Source organism: Colius striatus, chromosome Z (genome assembly GCF_028858725.1).
Source record: "Colius striatus isolate bColStr4 chromosome Z, bColStr4.1.hap1, whole genome shotgun sequence".
Lineage (NCBI taxonomy): Eukaryota > Metazoa > Chordata > Aves > Coliiformes > Coliidae > Colius > Colius striatus.
The window spans coordinates 77,053,034-77,070,931 of NC_084790.1; the positions used below are offsets into that span (position 1 = coordinate 77,053,034).

The window sequence follows — 17,898 nt, forward strand, 5'->3', positions numbered from 1 at the left end:
TAGCCAGCCACTGGGAGCTGGGAGAGGAAAGGCAGTATCCCGCAGCATCAGTGCCTCAGCAGGCACACAGCTCTTCTTCACCCTTCCTAGATTCACACTTGTCTGCCCACTGCCGAGGGCAGCCCTGAGGACACACGCAGGGACTCCTTCCCATCCTTTCCCTGGCTCTGCAATGAGATTTCACCACCACTGTCACTGGGCAGGTGCTGCAGAGACCTATGCTGCCTGGTCTGCTTGAGAGCTGTGCTCTCCTGACGAGCCGCTAACAGCCAAGGGATGAGGAGGAAGCAGAGAACTGGGTTCAGTATTATTTTCCATGTTATTATCTCTCAGCTTCTCCCCAGCAATTTGCTCAGACTGCTGTAAAACTCCTTGCCAAACAAACACCTGCTCAAATAGGCCTCTATGCCCACAGGACTCTATTTATAACTGAGATCCCATTTAGCAGATAAGCCAAGGGAATTCAAGTAGGATTTAAGCTGAGCAGTTATCTGTGACCAGTGGCCACAACATGCATCACGTTAGATTTACTGGGGACATGGGATGCAGAGGGAAAGGAGAGCAAACAGCCTACAGAGCAGCCATCCAGGACTCAAGGGATGCAGTCACTGCTGGCACAAACTTATCTCTGGGAGGCTTTGGGATCAGCCAAAGAACAGGGAGCAAACCCCTTTCCCTGGGACTTGGGGATCCTCCTGCACACCCCAGGATCCTGCAGGTACCAGCATTGCTTCTGCTCTGCCCCTCCAGCTTCACACCACCATCCCAGGCATGTGTTGCTTGCAAGGATTTCACTTGTCTTCCCAAACAGTTTCAGTCTCAGACGATACACTTAACAGGGCTGTGAAATCTGCCATAAAGTTTACTGTCCTACATCAATATAAAGCCCTGCAAAGTTAATACAGGGATGCCTATTTTATAACAAGGACAAATAAACACATCTCCCGTTAGCACCTGGCATTAGGAGTTGCACTTCTGACGGCCAGATGCTGCAATGAAATGGGTGGAGAATATTAATACACATATGTATAAAGCTACGCACGTGTACATACCCATATCTATACCTGTATAAAAATGAGGGGCTGCTGGATTTGCTCAGATATTCTGCAGTGCCCGGAGGGCTTTTTTTCCACGCCACAGGAGAGCTTGGCTGCAGATCCAGAGCCACTTCTCTGCTATTGCACCACGTCAATTTTTCATCATCTCAGAGGCTTTTGTCAGGGGATAATGAATAACTTTGAATTATCCAGGGTCAGAGTTAAACACCTGGACATAAATGCAGCAAGGAATAAAAAATGAAGAGCAACCAGTTACTCCCTGTGTGAAGCCATGGCATTGCAGTCAGACATTTGGGGTGCTGAATTCGGCCTCCCTAGGGAAGCAGGGGGCTCCTAGAAGGAAAAATCTGCTCAGTATCTGTGGGTACTTTGACACCAAAGTGTCAGTGGGACAGAGCACCGTGCCCTGTGGCTGTGTCTGTACTGATGGCCACAGGGTGCAGCTGGGAGGCTGAGCATCCCTGGGACAAAATGAGGCTGCTGGTTGCAAACCTGGCAGCACTGAGCTAAACCCTGCCCTTGCAATCACAGCTCTTCATCAGCTCCCAGACAGAATCCAGTCACAAGCTCGCTGCTGTCCGGCACAAGCAGCCTGTGTGCCCTCAGCTCCCCTCTGCCCCTCTTCTGGCTACTTGAAGCCAAAGACTTTGGCGGTCACAGTACTGGTTTCTCCACTTCCAGCCCCAGCACATCCCTCTGGTTTCTTTACTGATTGGCTCAGCCTCAGATCTCATGGGGAGAAATCCTGTGTTTTTCCCAGGGTCTGTCCCAGTCTCTTCCCCAGAGGCCAATAGCTGGCCCAATAACCCCCTGGAAGTCAAAGCATGGGGCTGTTTGTCACTCCCAGAGAGCAGACACAGGAACCTAAGCCCACCCATGCTCCTACCTGCCCACATACACCCACAGCCCCATGTCCCAGATAAGCTTTTCAGTCTCACGGGAACCAGCAAAGCCATACCAGCAGCTGGCAGAAGAGGTGTCATCTACACCCTCCTTTCTGCTCCTCCTCATCTCCTTCTTACCCTTTGGCCACCTCCAGGTGATGGGTCAACAGTGGGGCTGCAGCAAGTCCAGACCCCTCTAGCCACACCAGTGTCCTGGAGGGTTACATCCATGTCCTAGAGAGCAACATTTCAGCTGAAGCTCAAATTCCTGCTGCCCAGCAATGGCAACCCCAGGCAGGGGCAAGCCAGCTGCCCTCAGGCAGCAAGCCCTCTGCTACCACCTTCCTCCCTGGCATCCCCCATGCCCATGGTCCAACCTCCCCCCACTTTTTTTCTCCCTGCCCTCTCCCTCCAGACACCATCACCTCAGCTTGTCCCTTCAAAACAGACTTTATTACAGATAATATATTTTTTGGCACTATTGTTAGGTGTTGAAAGATGTGAAATGAAAGGTATTAAATACAATCAAAGAGTGGAGATACTGTGTCAACTAGACTCGCAGGTGTGATAAAAGGTTTTGTCTGTTCTCCTTCCATAGGATGCTCTGCACACAGCATGGCCTGGAGATCACGGAAAGGGAAACGAGCACCAAACAAGGCCAGCCCTGCCTGCATCCAGCTCAGCAAACATGAAAAGAAAGGTCTTATGATGAGGCGAGCCTCCACCGAAAGCCTGAGCAATGGACACCACCAACCTACAACCGTGCACAACATTAAAAGCCTCCGATAAGAAAAGGCTGAGAGGAATCCGTTATACATCACCACCACCTGCTGGGTACTGCAGGAAGGACCTCCAGCTGCTGCCACTCTGCCACGCACCCCAAAAAGTGTGTGGGACCCTCCCAGAAAGCAGCTGGCTACCTCTCCAGTGACTATCACAGCGCAAAGACAGCAGTTTTCCCTCCCTCAGCAGCCTGTGCGCACCGGGATGCTAAGAGCTTGTGTAAAGCCAATCACTTTTGTTACTGCATCAATCCCAGGTGAAGGAACAGGCAGCTGGTGGAGGATGGGATCAATAAGGAGTTAAAGAAAGGTAAAATAATGAGGGTCCTGCTGGTGGGGCACATGGAGAATGGGGCTTGTCAGAGCAGCTTGCTCTAATTTTTCACGGAGATTACAAATTTGGGAGAGAGAGATAATAGTGTTGCTGTAATGTACTTAGGCTCTTGTAAGCCATTTGATCTGCCCCTGCCTGACACTCTGCTTAATAAACCAGAGTGACAGCGAATCAACAGGGCACACAAGATGTGCAGAAAAGCAGCAAATGAGGACACTCAAAAGGGATGAAAGAAGGGGAGCTGCCCCCAAGGGAGCATTTCCTGGGGCATCCCCACATCTTGTCCATCACGTGCACACATGGGATGTGGGCAAGAGGATGCAGCCTTCCTACGAATGAGGAGAGCGTGGGCTGCACAGGCAGGGCAGCAGCTCTGCAGAGTATCTGAATATTGCCCCAGAGGATACTCAGCTGAACCCTTGGGCTGAAAAGCGTATTGCAACCCTGGCTGTAAGGCATGACCATGCCAGGGCACAGGCAGACTTTTTCTCCAGCACTGGTGAGAGTGCACTGCCAGGACTGGGGTTTAGGGGACATGTTGATGTAAGACCCTCCCAGCAAGTGCACAGTGGATCACAGCCAGTAGCCCTCCATCTCCACTGCAAACCCAAATTCTCCCACTCCAGAGGATCTCAAGGAGCAATTAGAAGCAGCTGCAATTGAAGGTCGACCCTAAGCCCTCGCCAGTGGGCTGCCCTCCTTTCTCAGAGAGTTACATGGAGTACACTGTGGGTACGAGGGATGCTACAGGATTCATAAGGAGGAACTGGGGAGCACTGTGCTGTTCATCATACCTCCTCTCTCATGGTGTCTCACAGCACTGGGCTCAGCCCACCAGCAGCCCCACAGAGACAACCACACTGGAACCCTGCCCACCACTTTGATTGTTAGCCCCCAGGTCCTGGCACTAAATTTGCCACACTGCCCCAAGCATCTTCCCCAGGCCATCAGAGAAATTCCAAAATCAAGCTCCTTCCTTCTGCTGCTCCCACGGCCCCTCTGCTCCTGCCCTTTCCCTCAGGAGCAGCCAGGCACTTTGGACAGAAATGCTTTTTCATCCAGAAAATGCCAGTTCATCAAAACACTTCCTAAGAAAAGGTCACTTCAAAGGAATTTCTCTTTCCAAAAACCTTCTGGGGAGAAAAAAAAAATAAAAAATAAAAGAGACATGCAATGGTTTAACTATCCTGTTTCAATAGCTTTAAATGAAAAATAAATCTTTCCCACCCTCCCCCCTCCCATAGGTGCCAAATGACTTTTCATTTGGAAGTGGAAGATTATTATCATCTTCAAAAGAAATCAAACAGAAAAGGGTGAAATCAAAAGAAAACCTCTGGAAAATGTTAAAGTGAAACATTTATCTGAGTTCAACATAGCGAGCAAGAGCTGGGCTGCACTCTGCCATGTTCCCCAGGGCAGCTTTCATCCACAGCTCAGGACAGGACATGACACGGCTCCCGAGTCCTGACCAGCATCTCAGGACAGGGGAGCCGATTCCCATGCTCCATTCCAGCATGGGCTTTGTGGCGTATAAAGGACATGGCCAAATATCTTTCAACCCATGAGCTTTCCAGGAGCAGAGGCCCTGCAACTTGAGACATGTCAGAGCGGCAGAGCTTCATCAGCCAAAAGCAGTGATGGAGCTGGGGTACCCCCAGGGCAAAGAGGTCTCACTCAGGATGCAGAGCAGCAGGGGTGCCAGAGTGGGAAGCAGGGGGCTGGTGTCTCTGTTCCAGCCTCCTTGCACAGGCTCACAGTCCCCCAACGTCATCCCCAGCTCTCAGCTGTTACAGTTTAGGCTGCGTGGTGAGCGGGAATGCCAGCAATCAGGCATCCAGAAGGGAATCCAGGCCGGGTTCAATATTGAAAGAAGAAGGGCTTTGAAAAGAGTATGCTCATTTTCCTGTTTCGTCCTCTGCCAAGAAAACCGGGGGGATGGAGGAAGGGGCGAAGGGGTGGGGGGAGCAGTGGAAAAAATGTCTTGGCTGGGCCCTCTCTGCCTTTTATCTCATGGGCAGCCTGCCGAGACAGGGTCTTCCCCCTGCTGAGCCCGCTGGCAGATCAAATGAAAGGAGAAAAGAGTTATAACCCCACCACCACCACAGCCCCCTCCCCTCAAGGAAAAGGAAAAAAGGAAAGAGAAAACGTCCCCCAGGTGCCAAAAAGTTCCCACCCCAGCTGGAGGGCAAAGAGGGCAGGCAGTCAGCTCCCCAGCACCCATGGGGGACCAGGAGATGTGCCCCCACCCGGCAAAGGGAATCTCAGACACATCCAGATGTGGTTGAGAGTGAGGGGGCAATGTGCCCATGGAGCACACTGCTGCATGGCCTTGAACCAAGGGGGATGGCACTGGTGGCCCTGGTGAGCATCTCCCCAGGGTCCCGCTGTGCCCATTCCTCTGTCGTGCCAGATCCCTCAGAGCAGGCTTCGAGCAAATAGCTTAATTAAATGCCTTTATTCCAAGGACTCCCTCCGTGTGTTTGTGTATTTGTGGATTAGCAGTTAATACAGTAAGAGGCTTTATTGCAACTAAATTGATTTCTTCACCTTTTTTTCCCCCCTCTTCCTTCTATATGTATTTTCCCCTCTTCCCACTCATCAGGCAGTCCTCCCTCATCACAGCGATTCCCATGGGACCCTCAATTTCACTGCCCCCGACAGTGCTGTCTGGAGAGGTGACCACAGCAAGAACCTAACCCCAGAGATCTGAGGGACTAACGATGCTGAATTCATCTTTTATTCCAGTGGGGACATGTAAGTGAGTGCTGGCTGTCATTATTGTATGGGGAGAAGAGATCCCTAATGTGTATGTATTCACCTTGGCAGGCATGGTGGGCACAGGTGGGGTGGGGGGCCCCATCCCTAGTCCAAGGACACCCCATGTCCCAAGGAAATGAGGTCACAGGTCCCCAGAGGGAAACAACAGCTCCAACCCTACCTGCAGACGTCTGAGGATTGTTTGGCAGGATCTGTGAGCCTTTTCCTTTCCAGTGCAGTTCAACTCCCTTACATTATAATTCATTGTTGCCAGCCTGTAGCACATTGGCCCAGTGCACTGGTTGCTTTAGCTCAATGACTGCAACAGATCTGCAGGGAATCTTCATCAAGGAAGGTCAGACTATACTAGCCCACCACTCAGTATCCCCAGACAATTCCAAAAGCTTATGGTATTCACAGCTTCTTGCTGTGGTTAATTGAAAAAATACTAGTTAGGCTAGTAAATGCAGTTGTTATCCAAGCCGGGAGTGGGATACTACTCTGACTTGTCCTGCATTTTCCATCATTTCCCTCCCTCCCTCCCTTCCTTCCTTCCTTCCTTCCTCCCTCCCTCTCTCCCTCCCCCGCCCTTCCTCCCTCCCTCCCTCCCTCCCTCCCTCCCTTCCTTTCACCTTTCCTTCCTTCCACCTTTCTCTCCTTCCTTCCACTCCTCCCTCCCTCTTTCTCTTTCCTGCCTTCCTTCCTTTTCTCTTCCCTCCCTCCCTCCCTCTCTCTCACCCCATGCTCCATGCCCCTGCAGTGGGTGGGCAGAGCTGCTCTCTCCCCTTTCCATCCTTGGGCAGCAGGAGCTGAAGCCATAATTAAACTTGGCTGGGAGAAACGTGAATCAAAAGGCTGTTAAAAGAGAAAAGAAACGAGGGTACCTGTGGGATTACGTGAGCCAGAAAAATGCAAAGCCGGCTTCCAGCCGCCCATAAAATAGATGCCTCTTCTTTCCCATTGGCAGGGTTTGGCTGAGCACAAAAAGGCTGGGAAGAGGATTTATATGGGAGTTATTTATAGTCTGGATGAACTGCGATGTGTCTGCTGGTGGGTTTCTGCCTCTCAACACGCGCCGAGGTTGGACTGAGCAAGGGGTGCCAGCCTCAACGGGTGCCACAGTGACCCTGGGTACAATCCTGAGCCCCGGCTAGCCCCTGCTGTAGGGATAGGAGTGGCATCAAAACAAAAGGAAGAGGAGGGAAAAAGATGGGAAGGAGAAGCAAAGGGCAGCTGCTTGCTCCACAACAGCTTCTCCCTGGCCCCTTTCACCATGCACCTTAATGGGGACAAGCAACAGGGTGTCCCAGTTCAAAGGACATCACACCAAGACCATCCGTGGGATATCTCTTGCTGTCCCTCACCCCCAGCATCTTCACTGGCAGCCTGACTGCTTTTCCTCTCTTCCTTGGTTCGAAGGCAGCTTCTGACAAGTCTTCCTCCCCATTTGCACTAGGAGCCAGCACGAAGATTCATCCCTTTGTGAACAAAACAAGTTTAAAACCACCATCAAACTCCACGCAAAGCTCAAAAGTTGGCACTTCAAGGAGCACATTCATTAAATAAAGGGGGAGAAAAAAAGAAAAGAGAGAGAGGAGGGGGTGGAAAAAAAAAAAGATTACCTTGCTGAATTAATCAGGCTTCACTGTAATGTTCAGCCTCAGATTTTATTTCCTGTAATAAGCCCATTAATACGGGTGTCTGTAGCAGGGGGCTTTTAGCAGCAGGCACCATTAGTGTAACGAGGAAGGGCTAATAGAGTTTTATTGGAATTTTTACTCCGACATCACAGCCTTTTAAAACAGCTGTCTCAATAGGCATTATTATTCTGATTAACATTTAGACAGCACAAATCATAGTGATGCCCTTGGTGTCCCGCAGGTTTTATCATAATCATTCCAAGTCCCTGACGTGTCGGTTGGTTCTCGGGGCTGCAGGGGGAAGGAGGGTGGAATTTTAGACCCTGGCAGAGGCTGGGGGTCATTTCTTTTCTCCCATGTCAATTTGTCAGCTCCTGCTTCTGACGGTGCCTGCCAGGCTGTGATGGAGGGGTTTTAACTGTTACTGAAGCACAGCGCAAGCAGCTGGAACCAGTCGCCTGCTTTTAGAGCATCTCTCATGCCCCTGGGGAATTTGAAAGCGTGAGGGCAAAGGTTAAAAAGCCAGCTGCCATCCTTGGTACCCACCCTGGCTTTGGTCTCACTGTTTCCTGCCCACCCGAGAAACCAGTTCTTAGTTTGGAAGATTAAATTAAATGATACAAAAAATTGATTTGGGTGGGTTTTATTGTGTTGTGTGAAACTGTGAGCTTGGGTGCCACAAAACTGGCTGGGCAGCATCATCTCTGAGCAGCAACCAGCCCCAGGCCTGCAAAAAGGTTTTCCTCGTATCCACAGTGCCAACGGCAGGTGGGATGGAGCCAGGTCTGAGACAATGGCACCGTGAGGAAGTTACACTGGGGGTGTCACACTAGTCCTCGCACAGCCAGGAGCATCTGCAAGGCTGGTACGGGCACTCCTACTGCCCGGTCAGCAGAGCCAGACAGCATCTGGCCTTTGATATATTGCTCCTAAGTGAGCCATGGGGAAACTGAGGCACGAGGAAGGGCCGTGAGTTACCCACAGAAACAACATGAGCACCCCAGGGGTTCTGCCTCCCAGCCCAAGCACGTAGCCCAGAGGAGGTGGATGGGCTGCCATGAGTTATAGACAACTGCGTGCAAAATAAGTGAGGGATTAAACACCGAGAGCGAGCAGGCTGCAAATGCACTTTCGGCTTTTATCTGTCACATTTTGTTCTGCGCTGGTAATTTATGAGGCTGTTTCACAGCGCTCGAGCGGAGCAGCGTGCACAGGGAGCAGCAGCTGTCTCCCCCGGCTCTGGACGTACTCTGCACCCCAGACACACTGAAGCAAGTTATTTGGCTTGGAGCTGGGCAAGGGGGCCTGAGGGCACTAGGCAGGCTGGACACCTATTAATTCCTTCCTCATTAGCACCTAATTAGAATCTCTCTACTTCCTCGGCTCTCCCAAAGGCTATCCCAAGGAGCCCTCCCTTGCACAGGTAATCCCTGGGTGTGGGGAGGTGGGGAGGGAGTGATTTTCCACCCTGGATCCATCCCAGCCTTGCGACATCTCCCTGCTCCCAAGGCTTTGTTACTGACTCCTCAGCACTGCTGAACGTAATTAGCAATAATTTACAGCTTTCTTCTCTGGAACATCAGTATGAAGAGGGATCCTTCCTTCCTGGTGGCCATGAGGCAGGCGCAGACAGATGTTTGTGAGCTCTCACAGCTGGCTCCAGCAGCAGGGGGCTGCCAGGCACAGCTGTGGTGCCCAGTCTTGGCCATGCCAGGAGCCAGATGGATTTCACACCAGTCTTAGGCACTGCAAGAGCTACTGCCCTCTCCCAACACCTCCCCAAGTGATGGATAATGCACTTTTTTCTTCAAGTGTCTGCTGCTCCTTGCTCAGATCAGCTCCCTTCCCTCCCTAGCTAGCTGTGCTTGAGGCTGATCCATCTAGGAGTCTGGACCCTCCTAGGGTTCCTCTTGCCCTAAAGGGAGGCCTCTGACCCTTGAATGGGTTCTGAAGATGGGAGAGGCCCAAAACCACATGCAACAGCAGGTCTCCATCTCTGAGAGCCAAACCCAAAGATAGCTCACCAACCTCAGGCAAGCAGGAAATTTTGGGGGGGGGGGGGGATCTGCTGCTTAGTGACAACATGGATGCTGTAGTGTGATGATGGTATTTAAATACCTGCATGTCTCAGATGATTAAGAAATTTAATTCCTCCACTGGAGCTGCTGTCCTAAAGCCCATGCAGAGCCCACAGTTCTGCTGCTGCTGGCAGGCAGCATCCAGACATCCCATTGTGTGCACCCAAAATTGTTTCCTGATGATCTCAAGCCCTTTGGAAAGTCCCTGCCAAGGCAGCTGCTGAGCCCATGAAAGATGCTCAAGGCATCCTGGGACAAGCTGAATGCTGTTTGCTGCCCCAGAGGTTGCTCCCATGCTCCTGTGTGTCCACCTAAGCCAAGGTATAAGAAGAGTTTGGGTTTTGTTTTTCATTCTCCTGGCATAGCAGATAGCCTCACAGTATGAAGCAGCCTGCTGCAGGGTACCAGGATGTTCAGCATCTGCTTAAAATTTTTTAATTGTTTTCATGTTAAGCTCCTGATGGTGTCTTTTAGATGGAAATGGGAGAGATTTAGCTTTACCTCCATCGTTTCCCTTCCTCCCCTCCTTCTTTCCTATCTCCCTCCATTTCTTCCTTCATCATTCTTTCCTTCCTCCCTTCCTGCCTCCCTCCCTTGCTTCCTTCTTTCCTTCTCTTCTTTCTCCCTAAAAATTTACTAATTCCTTCCTTATTACATTCCTAAAAGCCACATTCAGTCACAGGCAGCATCAGACAAGGAGAAATTCAACAATAAGGGCAAAAAACAACAGTAAAACTGGAATGAAATGACAGCCATAAACCCAGTACCAGGAGGGACAGTAAAACTGCAGTTTGGCAGGAGCCAGCAGGCCTGCACTAATACCTTTTTTTCTTGATTAAAACACTCTGGTCACAGATTAACTTCCTTCACTCAATATTTATTGTCTCACCTGCACTGGAAGGCAGGGAGGAGGGTGTCATAGTTTAGCAAGGAGCTGGTTTTGCTTGGTAACAGGGAGAGCGGGTTGCAGTGAAGACTCTGTAAAGAGTTTTTGGACTCTCCTCCAGCTCCTGGGTTCACACCCACCTCCGGCCCGGCTGGGCCAATCTGGCGCCTCTGCCAGCACTATTTAGGGTCAGGAATTTGAAGTGCTGGCAGGAGGTGTAAGAGTGATACAAGATGGAGGAGACCAGGAGGACCCCACAGTCAGAGAAGGAAGAAGGAAGAAGAAGCACTAGACCAGAGACCCCTCTGCAAGCTGTGGTGAGAACACAGCTGTGCCCCTGCAACCCACGCAGGGCCGTGGCAGGACTGAGAGCCACCAGCAGCTCTGGGTGAGCCCACCCGGACACGTGAGGGACTGTGTGAGGAGGAGGCCATGGCCCAGGCCGTGCTGGAGCCTGCGGGCCCAGAGCAGCCCCACACGAGAGGCAGAGAGGAGCTGCAGCCTCTGGGATAAATGCACATAGGAGCAGCCCGTGCAGGGCTGTGTGTGTGTGAGGGATCCCAGAGACGTGCAGGGAGGATCACGAGGAGTCCACCTGCCTCGAGGAGAGACAAATGGCAGAAGCCATCAGGAATAGACTGACTGAAACCCCCACTCCCTGCCGCCCTGGGCCATTCATGAGGGGAGGAGGTAAAAACACTGGGATCAGGGCTCTGAGCCAGGGAAGAGGGGAGGAGTGGGGAGAAGGTGTTCTTGAAGGGCTGGTCGGACTCTGCATTGTTGTACTACTCTGTGTTGGTTTATTTTGGTTATGTTTTGGGGTTTTATGGTTATGCTTTGGTTGGTGTTGCATTAAATTCTTTTCTGTTCTCTTCCCCAAGCCCGCTAGCCTGGTCTGTTTTGTCCTGGACCCTAAGTGGCAATTAGGCTCTCCCTGCCCTTTGGCAATCCTCAGGTCTTTGGTACTTGAGGCTAATCATGGTCTTTTGTTCCCTGTTGGGCCTAAACCACAAGAGAGGGGAAAAGCAATGGGCAGGATTGGGAACTGCAGCTCTGCAGTGGCCCAGGACACAGATACAGTATCAAAGGTAATGAACTTGCCTCTAGCAGTTACCCCCCATCACCGAGTGAGGAAGAACTTTTTCACCAAGAGGGTTGTTAAACATTGGAAAGGGCTGCCCAGGGAGACGGTGGAGTCACCATCCCCTGGAGGTATTTAAAACACCCATAGCTGAGGTGCTCAGGGACACGCCTGCTGACATGTTGACGCTGTGCTTGAGCTTCCTCTCAGTTCCCTTCACTCCCCACCTTGCCTGCCCTGCCTGTCCTTCCAGAGCAGCTCAGGGCAGGGATTGCAGAGGATATATTTGCTCTGATTCTGGGGTACAGTGGCTCAGGACATGAGTGACCCTGTTGCAGGGACACTTTTCCCACAATGATCTCCAACAGCTCCTCTGTAGAAGTGAAATGGCACCGAGGTATATCCCTTGGATGATACCCCACATACCGAGGCCTCAGTTTCCCTTGGATGCTCCCAGACAAGAAGCAACAGCACAAACCCTCCACCATCCTGCACCCTGCTAGACATTTTTCATCTTCTCACCACTAGTCACTTTTTGATTACAACTACCAAAAGAGGCTACACAGCACGGCAGTGATGGTTTCTATCAATCCCATTGCCTTTGCCTTCTCAGCAGCCCCATTTGCATCAGCACGATGCCTCCCTGTGCCACAGCAAGGGCTTGCTGCACCCTTGCAGCCTTTCGCACCCCTCTCACACCAGCTAACAATATCAGGGCAAGAGGAAAAGGGTCTGTCATGAGGAAGGGGGAGCCCTAATGCAGGCAGGGTCGAGCAGTTACACCCAGCTACAGCCCCTGCTCCTCCTCCACCTGCTGCTGCCCCCCAACCTGAACGCTTCGGATTTGGAGGGAGGAATTCAATTTTTATTTTCAAAAAAACGCAAAAAAACATATATATTTCTATTTCTCAGGCTGCCTCTGAGCTCTTTTAGCAGCAGCTGAACTCCATCAGCCACTCTTTGCCAGGGAGGGCACCCCAGCACGGGTACCAGCACTCCTCAGCGCGGTCTGCCTCCCCAGCCTCCACCCTAAATCACAGCACAACAAACAGACTGTTCATTAGGCACTGTTTAATTAAGCAATATGGATCCTGCCTCAATATTTACAGTCCCACTTGCTCTGATTTATTAGCGAGAGAGCCTTGCTTTTAAAGACGGCGACTGTAAAGTTTAATATCGCTTGACTTACTGCGCGTTTCATTTACAGCCCCGGGCTGAGGCGCTGCACCCCGGGCTGGGAGCCGGCGGGATGTTAAATCAGAGCCAACCGCGCGTGTAGGGAGATGACTAGCTTCGTTACAGCCAGTTCAGTGGCTAATTGCCCCAGTCTGGATTCCCACATTTAAGCCAATCCATTGATGGTTTCCCAGGGCCCTGGGGAAGAGTGGGGAAGTTGGGAGGTGGGCACAAAGGCACTTGTGATGAGAAAGGATGGAGGCTGCAGTGGGGATGGTCACAGAGTCCAGACAGACACTGCTTGTCCCAGGAGGTAAGAAAAATTTTGCAAGAGGCTAGACTCTCAGCTGGGCACCCCATATGCCATGCAGAGAGATGCTGTGTACAAGGATGGGTCCAAGCTCAAGGGTCATCCCAAAATCCACCACCGTCTCCTCAGAATGTTTGGGCACTGGGGAGCCCTGAGAAAGGGTGGCGGGGTGGCTTTTGAGCTCTGGTATGGGGTCACTGTGGAGGAGGATGGGGTCAGCACACAGGAGGGCTGCATCCAGCCTGTCTCTGAGCCTCACATTGGCCAGGCCTTTCTGCCTGTCCCAGCCTCATGGACAGCGATGGGGCAGTGGGGCATAGCCCTCTCCAGAAATTGTCATCTTGTAGGTAGGAGAGCATTTCTCACCTCACAAAATATTTCTAGCCCCCAGGAGCCCACTCAAGGACTTGACAGGAATAGGGGCCTCATTAAGAGGTTATGAGAATGGCTCTTTAGTGACAAATAAAACTATTTGTGCAAAGATGTGATGGCAGATGGCACTGATCATCCCCCCACATCAGCTGTACTGCATCGCCAACCACAGCCTACCCCTGCACAGTCCCAGGCCTTCCTCAGGGAAAGGGGCTGCAGCGCAGATGAACACAGAGCTGGCTGCAGCACCCTTCAGGTCTGCCCAGGGATAGGGCCACTGCCGACCCACAGCCTGAATGGGCACACAGATGGGGAAAGGAAGCAGAAACGCCATGAGCAGAGCTGGACACCCCTGGCAGTCCCCAGGCTAGTGATCAAACAGCCTGTTGCTGCATCTCAGCAGCCCTGCACAGCAGACCCAACACCCATGGCAGGTAGGATGAAGGCTGCAGCCCAGCAGCTCCAGGCAAAGAGGAGGAAGTGGAGCAGCTCCAGGCCCAAGCACCTCAGCCAGCAGCCCACATGCAGTGAGGTTGCCAAACCTCAGCACTCTCCCAAGAGCTGGCTAAGCCTTGGACAGACTCATCCCTCCTTTCTTCCTGCTCCTGCCTGAGGCTCAGTGCTCAGAGACAGGCTCAGAGCTCCCCCCAGGGAGAGAAAGAGGAGGCAATGCAGAGGCAGGCACAAGAGCCAGCAGTAAGCGGCTGTTGGCACATCCCCTCCAGCCTCTGGTGTCTTTCCTCCCCCTGCAACAGTTGGGAGCCCCCACCAGAGACCCCAAACCTCCCACCCAGGTCCAAGAACTACGAGGGCACAGTCAGAGGCACTTTGCTTCCAGGTTTTATTGTTCTGGGGGGCTGTGCCCCTTCATGGCTCAGGCAGCACTCCCAGCCCCATCAGTAAGGCTGCTGGTAAGTAAGAAGGATCAAGTGGGTAGGTAGAGTAGGAGCACATTGCAGAGATGGAAGACAGGCTGGGGATGGGGAAGGAGACAGAGGATGCCAGAGGATTGGCACTGGTGTACCTCAAGAGGCAAAACCGATCCCTAAGCCAGGCCAAGCCACAGCAAGGCTCAGGAGAGGTTAGGAGATCAGCAGGTTCACAAGTGACGCAGAGTTCCCAGGCCTCGGCTCTCACCATCCCCATCTGACTGCTCTCCCTGGTGTTTCTGAGCACAGCTGCCTCCACTGCTCCCCGTCACAAGGTCCCCTTGTCCCCTCTGCTTGTAGTGCAGCTCGGGAAGGCTCCTCAGGCGCTCAGCTGCCTGCGGGGCACAGCACAAGAAGTAACCAGCAGCTGGTCCCAGGATCAGCCCTAGCAATGGGCCCCCAGCTCTCCACGGCTGTTCCCCAAGCTGTGCTCACCTGCTCTGGGGTGAGGTCGCGCTGGGCCTGTGCCAGCATCTCATAGCCCACCATGAACTTGCGGACGGTGGCAGAGCGGAGCAGCGGCGGGTAGTAGTGGGCATGGAGCTGCCAGTGCCCACAGTCCTCCTCCAGATAGGGGCCCGTGGGGGCTCCTGACAGAGGTGCAGACACTGCATCAGCTCCAGGTAGGGGACAAAGATGTGGATGAGAGGGGTTGCAGGGGTCCCTGAGCCACAACACTCACCATGCCAGCCCATGGAGTAGGGGAATGAGATTTCGAAGAGGTTGTCATACTTGATGAGCAGCCTCTGCATGATGGAGGCCAGGCCTGCAGGAGAGCGCCAGAGAGTCACACTCCGAGCTGGCAGCCCCCTCCAAGAGCAAGCAGCATGCCAGGCTTGGGGGGTGCCACCCTCAGCACCCATCCCAGGGTACACATCAGTGATAGTCAGGAAAGATGCACTTCTAGATCCCCCCCACCCCAACCCATGCAGACAGCTCAAGCAAATGTGGCAGAAAGAGCCTCCATTCTTCCTCCATTGGCACTCCAAAAGTATGGGACACATCATGTGCTTCATAACCCCAGAAAGGACACTTGTTCCCCACCAGTGCTGCCTTGTACCTGGACACCCAGCTCTTGTCCTGGCATAACGGAGCACCAGTCCCCCACAAGCTGAGCCCAACACCATGCACCCCATGGGGACACGGACCCTCCAGCACCAGCCAGGCTGTCACAGAGCTGCCTCCTAATAAAGGCCAAGCCCAAAGGATGAGGGGCAGAGGCTAACGAGGTGCGGAGCTACTCACTGTCCCTCTCGGCCTCGCGGAGATCCTGGAGGCGGCAGACGTGCCGGCGGGGCAGCAGCAGGGTCTGGTAGGGCCAGGTGGCCCAGTATGGCACCACGACCAGCCAGTCTGCGTTCTCCACCACCACCCGCTCCTGTGGGACACAGCACTCAGAGGGGACACGTGCAGCCCCAGTGCCCTGGGGATGAGTGCTCCTGGAGGCCTTGCTCCTGGGGAGCTGTCTGGATTGCCCCAGCACACCCTCCAAGGGAAAGCATACGGCCAGCAGCCACATCCTCACCTTTCGCTGAGCCTCCTGCTCGGCGTACTCCAGCAGCATGGGCACGCCATGCTGGCTCAGGTGCTGCCGCTGGGTCCGGTCCTCCAGCCGTGCCTCGTTTGGGAGGAAGCTGCTGGCCCACACCTGGGAGGGACATCGGGGAACAGGGCTGGGCTACCTGGACCGCAATTCGGCAGGGGTGCCCCAGCCACACTGCCCATCTGCAGGTCCGTGCTGCCACCCGGTGGAGAGTCCAACGTGTGGCAGCCACAAGGGACAGTCGCCAAGAGGGGAGGCAACAAGAGCAAAGGACAGTCCCCAGGAGGGGAGGTGACAGGGCAGGCAAAGGAGCACCTCTCGCTGCGAAAAGCTTTTCGACCAGGGGATTTGCATTCGCACTCCCCACATGCGTTTGTTGTAGGGTCACCCACAGTTAACAGCCAGGTCATGGGTGGGACAGCCTCACCTGGCAGTGGGGGTGCGGGTTGGAGCAGCCCATCATCGCTCCCTTGTTCTCGAAGATCTGCGGAGGAAGAGGTGCAATCAGCAGGTCCCAGCCCCAGGGTCCCTGCTGCGGGCTGGCATGGTGTCCCCTGCACACCAGGCAAGCATACCCCAGGCAAGCACAGCCTCACATCCCCTGGAAAGGCTCAAGGGGCAGGACGGAGGAACAGGGGTCCCACATACAACTGGGATGGTTGCAAAACCAGGTGCTGACAGAGCACCCAGCCCTGGACCCCTGCCTCCACCCAAGACCTCCAGGGCAGGGAGAGAAAGGCAGCCCCCACCAGCCTCAGACCTGCACCCATGGGTAAGAGGCACCCAGCTCAGCCGCCAGCTCTGCCCACGCGTCGATGACAGCCCGGATCTCTGCCAGGGACATGAGGGGCAGCGTCAGGTCCGACCAGGGGTGGAAGCACATCACCTTGCTGTAGAGGAGATACACGTGGCTGTGACTGTGGGGCATTCTCTAGGGACACCCATGGCCTTATTGTGCACGGTGGAGCAAGGGACCAGGCTGAGACTCTCACGTGCCCTTAAAATAGAGGGGGTGTGCACCACAAGGAGTCACAGGCTCAGTCCAGCTTCATCTCGTGGGTCTTGGCCAACATTGTAGCCCAGACCCCCCCAGAGCCACGGAGGTACTTACCACATACCCCGTGCTGCTGCAGCTCGAAACAAGGGGTGATCGCTGTCACCTGGTGAAGGAGAGTGAGGACGGAGAGGGTGCTGGGCCAACACCTACGCACTCCAACCCACTCTGCAGCCCCTCCCAGGACATGAGCCTGGAGGTCCCCTGCTCTCCCCCCAGAAGTTACCAGGCTCAGGGGCATCAGGCTGCAGCGCAGGGAAGTCATTTGGGAACACAAAGGTGCTCTCATACTGCGGGTTCACCTGCCGGAGCGAGAGGGGATCAGAGGGAGACAGGGCGGTGTGGGGAGGGCAGTGTGGGGAGCACGGATGCCTGTGCCCTGGGCGGTACCTCGCCATTGGCCCGAGTGGCCCCGGGGCAGAGGGGGTTGCTGGGGTCCCAGCGGGGCACATCTTCGGGAGGTGGCTTCTCCAGCTGCCCCTGCCACGGCCGCTTCACCCGGTGGGCCGACACCAGCACCCAGTCGTCCCGCAGCGGGTTGTAACGAGTGTGCTGGTGCTCTGCGGAGACAGAGGAGAGAGCCGTCTGCGAGGGAGGCGTTCGGGGTGCAGACTCCCCCTGCCCGGCGGACTGGGCACCCCCACCGTGCCCCTTCCCTTCGCACCCCGTCTGTGACCCCGCCTGCTGCTTCACCCCCTTCCCGCGTCGCGGGGGCGGGCGTAGGTGGGGAAGGCGAGTGGCCACCCCCCGGCCCGGGGTAAGGAGGGCCCTCGAAGACCCCGCGTCCTGGGGCAGGCCTGGGCCACGCCGGGGGGCCCGCAGGGGGTGTGCGGGGGGAGGCGGCCCCGCGCCGTACCGCTGGCGCAGAAGCCACGGCCTCGCTCCCGCGCCGGCGCCGCCGCCGGCTCCATCCCGCTCCCGGAAGCTCCGGGCCCCGCTCCGCCCCCCACCCCGCGCGGCGCCGGCGCAGGGCCGCCGCGGGGCCGGGCCGGGGCGGGCATGGCGTGGGGCGGC

General features: G+C 54.5%; 1 protein-coding gene across 1 annotated transcript; it reads right to left on the reverse strand.

Moving 5' to 3' along the window:
• Window positions 1-14,196: 14,196 nt before the first annotated feature.
• GALT (galactose-1-phosphate uridylyltransferase) lies at window positions 14,197-17,819 on the reverse strand. Its single transcript, XM_062018413.1, has 11 exons — window positions 17,741-17,819; window positions 17,275-17,444; window positions 17,111-17,186; window positions 16,942-16,990; window positions 16,591-16,720; window positions 16,258-16,314; window positions 15,813-15,935; window positions 15,533-15,665; window positions 14,970-15,053; window positions 14,723-14,877; window positions 14,197-14,622 (listed from the first exon to the last, which is right to left on the reverse strand). Exons 1-11 carry the CDS (start codon window positions 17,793-17,795, stop codon window positions 14,458-14,460), a joined length of 1,197 nt encoding a protein of 398 aa, XP_061874397.1. The 5' UTR covers window positions 17,796-17,819; the 3' UTR covers window positions 14,197-14,457.
• Window positions 17,820-17,898: the final 79 nt, after the last annotated feature.

Excerpts from the sequence above, each read along its gene's own strand:
- GALT (XM_062018413.1), bottom strand. The coding sequence starts at position 17,795 with ATGGAGCCGGCGGCGGCGCCGGCGCGGGAGCGAGGCCGTGGCTTCTGC. Across the intron at positions 16,315-16,590 it reads CCTCTTACCCATGGGTGCAG|ATCTTCGAGAACAAGGGAGC; the intron begins GTCTGAGGCTGG and ends CTTCCTCCGCAG. Across the intron at positions 14,878-14,969 it reads CTACTCCATGGGCTGGCATG|GAGCCCCCACGGGCCCCTAT; the intron begins GTGAGTGTTGTG and ends CACCTCTGTCAG.